The sequence below is a fragment of the Salvia hispanica genome, chromosome 2, assembly GCF_029641045.1.
Source record: "Salvia hispanica isolate PSC_SH4W2 chromosome 2, Shi_PSC_v1, whole genome shotgun sequence".
NCBI classification, from domain to species: domain Eukaryota; kingdom Viridiplantae; phylum Streptophyta; class Magnoliopsida; order Lamiales; family Lamiaceae; genus Salvia; species Salvia hispanica.
Window position 1 is genome coordinate 65,296,097 of NC_142693.1, and position 9,582 is coordinate 65,305,678.

Below are 9,582 nucleotides of genomic sequence, written 5' to 3' on the forward strand. Positions count from 1 at the left end.
TTTATCTTATTCTTTTCACTTAACTCATAAAATACATTAAAAAAAATTTGTGCCAAATAGAAATGATCTGCTTAAAGTGGTACGGAGGAAGTAAGTAGTTTTATATTGGCCATTGGTCATAATTTCATAAAATAAGAACATTGATCTTATCAATTATGCACATTAATTTAACTCTGGACATATACATGGACAACACCACCACCTACCGTCGCCACCAACTCCTCCATCTTCTCCACCACACCACGAACTCTCCAATATTGAGCTAGCTTAGCAGTGTTTGATAATTCATAATTCAGTTGGAGATGGCAGCTTATGGTGCAGCGGCTTCTCTTAAGAATACGATTCAGCATATCCTACAATCATATCGCATTTAGTTGGTTCCACCATCTCCACCATCTCTTAAGTAGTTAGGCATAATTTGAGTCTTTGTAACATTACCACAAGCAATGGCGTATCCGAGATTTTCGATATGGGGGTGCAAAAATAGTAACCAGTTAAAATTTCTATAGTTGACTAATTTTTTTTTGTTTTGTTTATTGTTATGTTTTTTGAAGTGTTCTATTTTTTACAAAAAAAAATCTTTATCTTCAATTTTTTTATGGGAAAACATCATTTTCAATAATAATAAATTATTTTATAGTATCACGCAAATTATACATTTGATGTAAGTATTTTATAGATATGAAGAGGTTAGTTTTATAAATATTAGTATATTATTATACTTAATTCAATTTAGTATATTTTGAGTTTTTTTTTAAACTATTACAAAAATATAGTGTATTACTTTATATTAGTCATATAAGTATTTACTGAAAATGAGTAATGAAAATAAATATGAAAGAATACAAAACTAAAATAAAAAAGAGCTAGTGGTTAAACTAATAAATAGTACTAGTAGTATTTGTTAAAAACAACAACGGTAATGAAACTTGGAGTATTTGAACTGAAAACAAAATTAAATTGAATGAAAGATGATATACATTAAAATAAAGTAAATTTGGAGAAGAGAAAGAGTAAAAAGGAAAAGTTGGTTGTGCTCCCAAGAAGGATCGCACACAGGCCTATAGCATGGACAAAGACCATGCTTACCACTAGGCCAACGGTGGAGCTTGTCAAATGAAGAGTACATATATTATTAAACAACAAATATTTTGTTCTCATGTAAATACGCTGCTGACTACAAGTGCAAAACTTGTAAAAACGAACTCAAGTCCCGGAGCAAATTATACATAGTATTTCTATAGCATAATGTTCAAAAGGTCAACATATATGATCAAATCTCTTCTTAATCTTAATTATAAAATCACCTAACATTTACAAATCTTCAGTAACATTTGGAGATAGTCTTTCAACTTGTTCAGCTCTGAAATCACATCAAAATTCAAGAATCAGCGGAACCTATTGAATGTTGAAAGTAGATATATGGCTCAAATGTTTGTTTCTGTGTACCCTTTATATAGGGATTTTACAAAACAGTACTTCCCTCCATTCCATTAGAAATGAAACATTTGGTACGAGATTTATATAGTGTTATTTTGTGAGTTAACGTAGAGATAATTAAGTAAGAGAGATGAAAAAGTAGAGATGATGCTATTTCCATTTTGGAAAATGCTTCATTTTTAATGGGACAACCTAAAAATGGAAACGTTTCATTTTTAATAGGACAAGAGAATAATATTTATGGTAATAGATCTTTCTATTGCTAGACATGTATTCTCCTCTCAATTACTATTAATTACCAATATTTTCCTTAACTATCTCTTCTTCTTTTGGTAGGTTCTCGCGATGGTATATTTGACAGAATCTTCCATTCGTTTAAGCAAATGCTTTAAATAGAATTGCTAATCAAACTACAAATAGTTTTTAACCTAATTTATGTTCTAGCATTGTAGTACCTCTTTTTTCATACACTAGTATTCGGGCCAATCCAATCGCACTATTCAAGTTCGGCCTATTGATCAGATCGTAAATTTTCAGCCCTAACCTTATCTCTTTGGCTTTGGGCTAATCTGATAGGGGGCTAACTCTTTGGACTTCACGTCACATTATATAATTAGCCTAGATCTTTTATTATTTTGTTGCCTTATTTTTCTTAGATATTTTTGGTAGAATATTATTATTAATTTTTTCAGATTTTAATTGAGCAACCCGAATGCAGGCCCACCCAAATAAATCAACCTAACTTTTTTTTCGGATTATGATTTTATTGCCCTTATTAACTAATTTTGTCGAATTTTGTTGCATCTAAAAGAATTGCAAAACTTTAAACCCGTAGATGATGAATTGAGCAATAGCAAAGTGTGCAATTTAGTGAAATGGCAAATAGCGTGTATGAATATGTGAAGTCATTTGAGGTGGAGGATAGGATCATGCTGCCCAACACCATCATCATCCATGTTCGTGCCCGTGATTTCTGCAGGTATGTTGTGAAGCATAGTTTGTAGACAAAGTTGTTTGAGGTAATAGTAAGTCCTTTTCATTCATGTAGGTTTTCTCAAGTGCATAAGTTTGAGAAGCCAAATGATGAGAAGAAAGCATTAGAGTTGATGAATGAGTGTGCCAATGCTGTTTTGGCGCAGTTTCCAGAAGTTATGTTCTCGTATGGTTACGGTGATGAGTACAGGTAATCAGCAACATATCTTACACAAAAATCCCTTTCCATTGTTTGGTCTATGATCCTTTTACTTGGTTGTTTGTAGTTTCATATTTCAAAAGAAAACCGAGTTCTACAATCGGCGTGGCAGGTGAATTCAAAAGAATTTTTACAACAAGATACAAGATCATCAGGATCATGATCGCTGACTAAAAGTATGCTTAATTTGCAGCAAGATACTCTCTCTTATTGTGTCTTTCTTTGCATCCACTTATGTTACCAAGTGGAGGGCTCTTTTCCCTCACAAAGAGTTGGAATACGCCCCTTCATTCCGGGCTCGAGTTATTTGCTGTGAGCTTCTTCAAGCATATCTTTTATGGCGGCAAGATGAATGTAATGTGCTGTCATTGAACTATATACAATGCTCGCGTCTTGATATGTAGAAAATCGAAATTTACTATCCTTTTGGCAGGTTACGCAAATAACGAGTACGATACTTGTCTTTGGCAGCTGATTAAGAGTGGAAAAAGCAAAGAGGAAGCACAAGCCACACTGAGGGTAGTAAACTTGAGATTGTTTGAAATTTCATTAATTTCAATTTGTTTGTATTGTGTATTCATCTGTTGAAAATGGTACATTGAAGTGGAAATGTGTTGTTTCAGGGGTTGCTTAAACAGGACAAAAATGAATTGTCTGGCCAGTGTTTTAACATCAGCGATATTCCGAAGATGTTTCGCCAAGATACATGCTCTTTCAAGACAAAGGTAGTTGCTAATTCACTTTGTTCTTGTTGCTTTTTCAAATGAGCAGAATGGCTCGATTTTCGTGTTTAACTAGAAGATGCTTGATGAAGTACAACTTACACTAGTTAAACTATCTCTTGTTGTGACAAGGTTGAAGAAATTGTGAAGTACAAAGATGGCTCCCCTATCATAAGACTTAGGAGCAGAGTCGTAACAGTTCACTCGGAAAATATTGCATCGAAAAGGTTTTGGAATGAAAATAAGTGTTTGTCGGAAGAAGAGCTGGGACAGTTTTGTGAAAAGTTGAACGAAACTAGACCTGATCAGTACATCAAATCTTTCCAATACGAGAGCAGATTGATGCTGTCCACCTGGATCGTTGTTCGCATTGATGGCTGTCGTTTCCACAGTTTTTGTGATGATCATGAATTTGAGAAGCCAAATGATGCGCGAGCTCTCAATCTGATGAATGCGTGCGCTGTTGCTGTTCTGGAAGAGTTTAGGGGTGTCGTTTTTGCTTATGGCGTTAGTGATGAGTACAGGTCGTTAATCAGTTTCCGCTTGATCTCCCTTTAGCTATGTGTGTATGTGTTTGACAAGTTGTTTGGTACTTTCTCATCAGCTTTGTATTGAATAAGGACTCCCGGCTTTATCAAAGATGTGCCAGGTATGGTATCTCTTCTATTACGATCTTGTTGCCTCTGTTCGGCTTATCCTCCTTGTAATTCTGGTGCAGTGAGATAGTGTCTTCTATAGTATCTTTCTTCTCTTCAACGTACACGATGAGATGGAATGAGTTTTTCCCGCAAAAAGAAATGATATACCTACCGTATTTTGATGGCCGCGCTGTTTGCTACTTATCCAGTGAGATCAAAGATTATCTAGCATGGAGACAAGTTGATTGTAAGCTTAGTTTGTCAGTCCCTCAATCCTATGAATTCTTTATTTAAATGGAAGCTCCATTACTAATGTATGTAGGTCACATCAACAATCAGTACAATACTTGCTTCTGGTTGCTCGTGAAGTCCGGAATGAGCAAGAGCGGTGCACAAAACGAGTTGCAGGTATTCAGTCCTTTAGATAGTTTCCGGATGTATAAAACGTTCTTGTGATGATTGATAATGCTCACATGGATTATTCGAGTCTCTTTGAGGTTTTGACCATGCTCATTCCGCACTTCTCTATGTTGACTGGCATCTGAAGTTTTGAACCTTTTCTTAGTTTATGTATATTGGTTCATACCTTTGTTTTTCTTATTTTTAATTTGCAGGGGACTCAAGCTCCAGCGAAATATGAACTTCTTGATGGACTCACTGGTGTTCCCAACTATTACGATACATTGCCACCTATGTTCCGCCAGGGTTCGTCTGTTTTCTTGGACAAAGTAAGGACGAAACTTCGTTTGATTACTAATTATCTGTGGCATCAAGGCTAACTTGTAGCCTGTGTGTGTAGGAGACGGAGCTAGTTGTTGTAGGACATGGCAACATAATCGAGACCGGCTTCTGGGAAACGAACCCTCACATACTAGACGAGAAGGCGGATCATTTTAAAGCCGTTCAAACGGCCACCGGTAAGAATGGTTCGGATGTTGCACCATGAAACTTCCTTGGTGGCCAGTTTTGAAATTCCACTGCTTAATGTATGCATGATTAGAGTTGATTCATTTCGGCTTTCGTAGAAATTAATGAGTACTCATGTGTTTTTGGCTCACTCACCATAATTTAATTTAACTATTGCAAAACTTAATATAGAAATTTGATTCATTTTAGCTGCTGCTGATATTATTTTTTTTGTCTCGTCGACGTTATTAGTGAATAATGAGTAGTTTAATTTTCTAGTTGATATATTTCATTAAATTTTATGAATTGTTATCAAGTTTATTTATTGACCCATAACATAACTGTGTGATGGAGAGGGAGTACAAATTATCGAATGCAAATACTTATACTGTCCATGATTTATAATCCTAATTTAACATAATGCAGCTAGAGTGTGATGTAATTTAACTAAAATTGAAAGAGATGTATGTGATTCTATAAATATTGAACTTTTTTTTTGGTGCTAAAATAAATCGTGGACTTTAACAAATCGCAAAATGAGTTATTATTTCGCTAGAATTTGTCGGTGATATCCTTATTTGTTTCAATTTAATAGTATTATTTCCGCAGCTGGCTTAAATTTATTTCCTATTGCCAACTTGTTGATGGCTGCATAATCAGCGCTGCCTTTGTAGACCAACGAAATTTGTCGAGAAGATATATACTCCATTAAAATAATTTCAACTTGTATACTTTAAAATAAATAATTTTTGAAATATGCAATTGATGACCAATAATTCCACTTAGCCAATTGCAGCCCACCATTTCAAAAAGCATACCCACAGTTTCCAAAATCCCGCCATCACCACCACCACCACCTACCAACTCCTCCCTCTTCACCTCCATCAACAATTTCCATTCTCAATTTCTCCTCTCTCTTCACCACCACTAAATCTACTACACTGCCGTGTTTGATAATTCATATTCCAATTAGGTGATGGCGGCTTATGGCGCAGCCATTTCCCTCAAGAATACCATTCAGCGTATTCTGCAATCGTCTCGCATTTCGCTGGTTTCTCCCTCGCCACAAATCTCATACTCTTCGTATTCCGACGTGTTTGACAATTCATATTTCAAAGCGATGATGGCCGCTTATGGTAAAGCGAAATCTCTCAAGAACAAGATCCGGCACCGGCGACCCTCTCCACACCTCCTACAACAGGCCTACGATGCCATGTGTCGTTTACAAAAAGTCCTGCTGAAATTGGAGGAAACCAGCTGCAGCAAGATCAGGACGAAGGTGAATGCTTTGGATGAACGGATCAAAGAGGTCGTATGGGAATTCGAAGATTTGCTCGAATCCCTTCTCGCAGATCAACTTCTTGCACAACTTGAAAGCTCGCAACGAGGTGAGGGAGATCAATTGTCTTTCTCTGTAGATCTGCTGAATCTGCAACGCTGCGTTGATTACTTACTCGAGAGGGTGAGGGCGATGGAGGCGGAGTACGATATTGAGCTGGCGAATATGCCTGAAGAAGAAGGCGAACCGGTTTCCTCAAGGATTGATTTTGGAGGAATCAGCACCGAGATGGTTGGATTATCCGATGAATTCGAACGAGTCCGGGACTATCTACTTGCAGAAGAAGATGAATGGAGATGGGTAGCGGTTATTAATTGGATGTTTGTTATTGGGATGGCAGGGGCTGGGAAGACAACTCTGGCGAAGAAGGTATTTGACGATCCATCCATTCAGAGACATTTCGAGCTTCGAGCATGGGTAAGAGTGGGCAGAAAATGTGAATCCAATGAAACGTTACGATGCATTCTAGCTCAAGTGGATCCCAGCACTCGCGACCAAATGCTTACTCACGGAGAGGATGGCGACGACGACTTTGAGAAATTAGTTGGAATCTTGGAAGAGAGACTAAAGGATAAGAAGTGCCTCATTGTGATGGATGATGTATGGGAATGGGACAGACGACTAATGGATAGATTTCCAAAAGAGAATGTCCGAATCTTGCTTACAAGTAGGCTAAGATTCAATGAAGAACCTCCCTCATTTATCCGAGAGAATAATTCAATCTTACTTCGAAGCTTGCTAGGAGATAAAGGATCTCCGTTTCAAGTAGTACGCCTGTTGAGTGATGAAGAAAGTAAGAAATTACTTGGTGAGAAGGTGTTTGGTGGAGAGGGGTTCCCTCCTCACCTCGAGAAATTGGGGGAGAAGATTGCCAAAAAATGTGAAGGTCTTCCACTTATGATAGTAAAAGTTTCAGAGCTTCTATCCGAAGAAGACAAGACCCCGGAATTCTGGACCGAGGTAGCTGAAAAACAACATAATTTCGTCTTCGATGATGCATATGAACAGATATCTGAGGTACTTTTCCCAAGCTACGATTACTTGCCCCAATATTTAAAAATGCTTTTCCTCTATCTAGGAGCTTTCCCTCCGTATAGTGATATTGAAATACAAAAGATCTTCAATCTTATGAGTGCGGAGGGATTTTTTGAACCGATTGGAGAAAAAAACTTGGAAAATTTTATAAAAGAATGTCTTGAAAAGCTTGCTATACGATATCATCTTATTCTATTCGAAGCAAGTCTAGGATCTTTGTTATCAAAGAGCGCGTTCCGTGCACATTCTTGCTGGCAGTATTTGTGTAGGAAAGAAGCTAGTAAGATCAAGTTTTTGCATGTTTTACAAAGTTGTGATGATGTTATGAAAGACCAACGTCGTTTGGGTGCCCATTACAACACTTTATTTGCCTTCAAACAAGTGTCTGATTCAATAAAAAGTGATTGTGCATCCACCATTCGTTCTCTCCTTTGTCTTGGTCCTTACCACCAATATCCAGTGTCAATACATGCAATGGATTACAAGTTGCTATGGGTACTAGATGCTCTCAGGGTCAGATTTTACCATGTCCCACTTGAAATTCTTAAACTTGTGTCTTTAAAGTACCTTTCCCTAACTTGCAACAATGAGATTCCTGAATCTATATCCAACCTTTTTCAACTTGAAACCTTGAATGTCGGACAACATATGAACATTAAAAAGCGTGGAGGTCAGTCATATGTTCCGGTAGAAATATGGAATATGCAAGAACTACAACATATTGAAATCTTGGGAAGAGACCTACCAACCCCTAATTTTGATTCTACTTTGGACAAACTCACGGGCCTTCGCGGTGTGAGTCCAAAGAGTTGCACTAGAGAAGTTCTCCAAAGAATTCCTAACTTAAAGGAAATGATAATCTGCATGGAGTTGAAGCCTTATGACAATGATGATTGGTTCAACGCACTGAATGGCTTGGGTTATATATCAGAAGAACTCCAGAATTTGGTGCGACTTTCATATATTGTAAGGAACCCTGAGATAAAATATGAGTTTATGGTTCCTCTTCGAATGTTCCCATCAAGTCTGACGTATCTGCAACTGAGTGGCTTAGGGTGCCCATGGGAGTACATGAATGACATTGGTTCGCTGCTACCAAATCTTACAGATCTCATGATAGAAGAGTATGCCTTTCGAGGTCCAGAGTGGGATATAAAATCCGAATGTTTTTTGAAACTTGAGACACTTGTAATTGAAGACACTGATTTGGAGCGATGGAGAGCTCAACATGGAAGCCTCCCAAAGCTTGAGATGCTAAGCATTCGGCATTGCTACAAATTCAAACAACTCGATTGGACGCGTGATCCCTCAACGGATACAACGCCTACAATTGAGTTACTTAACTGCAGTCTCGGTGTTATACCGTCCGCCATGCTATTACATCACGATGGCTTTAAAGTTGATTTGGGCACTTCTTACCTTTAGATGAGAAGTTGTAGCAAGAGTCTCAGCTGAATCGACAGGTTCACCTTCCTATATCATTTAATCAGTTCATTACTTTCTTAATCAAGATTTTTGTGCTTATGATTTATTGTTGCAATTTTTGTTGTATGTGTGTTTTAGGCAAATGAGACATCAGAAGGGTTGTGACGCTGCGTTATCCCATCATTTCAATTGTATTACCATGTGTTATTTTTGTACATTTAAGGATATTTGTTTTATTTGGTGAGGATTGTGAAATCTAAATGTTAAATTATGATTGATTTGTGTGAAAACATTTCATGCATATTTCTCTAATCAAGGATTATATATAGCCTTCTCCGTTATGCCTTCTCCTTTGTTTTATTGTCTGAAATTTCATTTATTTCTTGTCAATAAATGTTTGACTATGTGTAATATATTGGTTTGCATGTTGTTGAAGCTCACAACAAAAGCAATGTATGGGTTTAAAATTTAAATGAAATTATTATATTTGCTCTCTACAATAACTTAACAAGCATATGATTGTATATAAACATAGTAGAACAAGATAACACAGTAAGATATAGTAATTGGTTCATTTCTGTTTGCATAAATATATTTTAACTTAATAAGGGACATAGAAAGTAATATATTTAACATATAAGCATAAAATAAAAATACTCATCTCCTTAAATTGAATAGTATTATTTCCCCAGCTGGCTAATTGAGCAGGTATGGTTCTATACTATACAAATTAATATTTCAGCTAATTCACTAATCAATACATGTGCAGCGCTGACTTTACCATTCTCATTGCACCACACCACCACCACCACCTACCGCCGTGACCAACTCCTCCCTCTTCACCACCACTTAGTAAGTCAGCTGTGTTTGATCATTCATATTTTC

The 9,582-nt window shown here is 36.9% G+C and overlaps 2 protein-coding genes across 3 annotated transcripts; both read left to right on the top strand.

Moving 5' to 3' along the window:
* The first annotated feature begins 2,274 nt into the window (after window positions 1-2,274).
* On the top strand, window positions 2,275-5,085 carry LOC125202562 (tRNA(His) guanylyltransferase 1-like). Its single transcript, XM_048100982.2, has 12 exons — window positions 2,275-2,419; window positions 2,489-2,623; window positions 2,700-2,744; window positions 2,826-2,986; window positions 3,066-3,151; window positions 3,256-3,357; window positions 3,487-3,878; window positions 3,959-4,003; window positions 4,073-4,239; window positions 4,315-4,400; window positions 4,607-4,720; window positions 4,792-5,085. The coding sequence occupies exons 1-12, from the start codon at window positions 2,316-2,318 to the stop codon at window positions 4,936-4,938; spliced, it is 1,584 nt and encodes a 527-aa protein (XP_047956939.2). The 5' UTR covers window positions 2,275-2,315; the 3' UTR covers window positions 4,939-5,085.
* A 643-nt stretch (window positions 5,086-5,728) lies between these two features.
* On the top strand, window positions 5,729-9,582 carry LOC125201412 (putative late blight resistance protein homolog R1A-3). 2 transcript variants are annotated; one of them, XM_089065597.1, is made up of 2 exons: window positions 5,729-8,735; window positions 9,467-9,582. In XM_089065597.1, exon 1 carries the CDS (start codon window positions 5,875-5,877, stop codon window positions 8,695-8,697), a length of 2,823 nt encoding a protein of 940 aa, XP_088921723.1. In that variant the 5' UTR covers window positions 5,729-5,874; the 3' UTR covers window positions 8,698-8,735; window positions 9,467-9,582. The 2 variants fall into 2 exon arrangements, with proteins under 2 accessions (XP_088921723.1, XP_047955460.1); XM_048099503.2 differs by lacking the exon at window positions 9,467-9,582 and adding an exon at window positions 8,836-8,912.

Bases quoted from the DNA above. Each gene is read 5' to 3' on its own strand.
- LOC125201412 (XM_089065597.1), top strand. From the start codon at position 5,875: ATGGCGGCTTATGGCGCAGCCATTTCCCTCAAGAATACCATTCAGCGT.
- LOC125202562 (XM_048100982.2), top strand. From the start codon at position 2,316: ATGGCAAATAGCGTGTATGAATATGTGAAGTCATTTGAGGTGGAGGAT. The intron at 2,420-2,488 runs GTATGTTGTGAA...TCATTCATGTAG, and splicing joins CGTGCCCGTGATTTCTGCAG to GTTTTCTCAAGTGCATAAGT. The intron at 4,721-4,791 runs GTAAGGACGAAA...CTGTGTGTGTAG, and splicing joins CGTCTGTTTTCTTGGACAAA to GAGACGGAGCTAGTTGTTGT.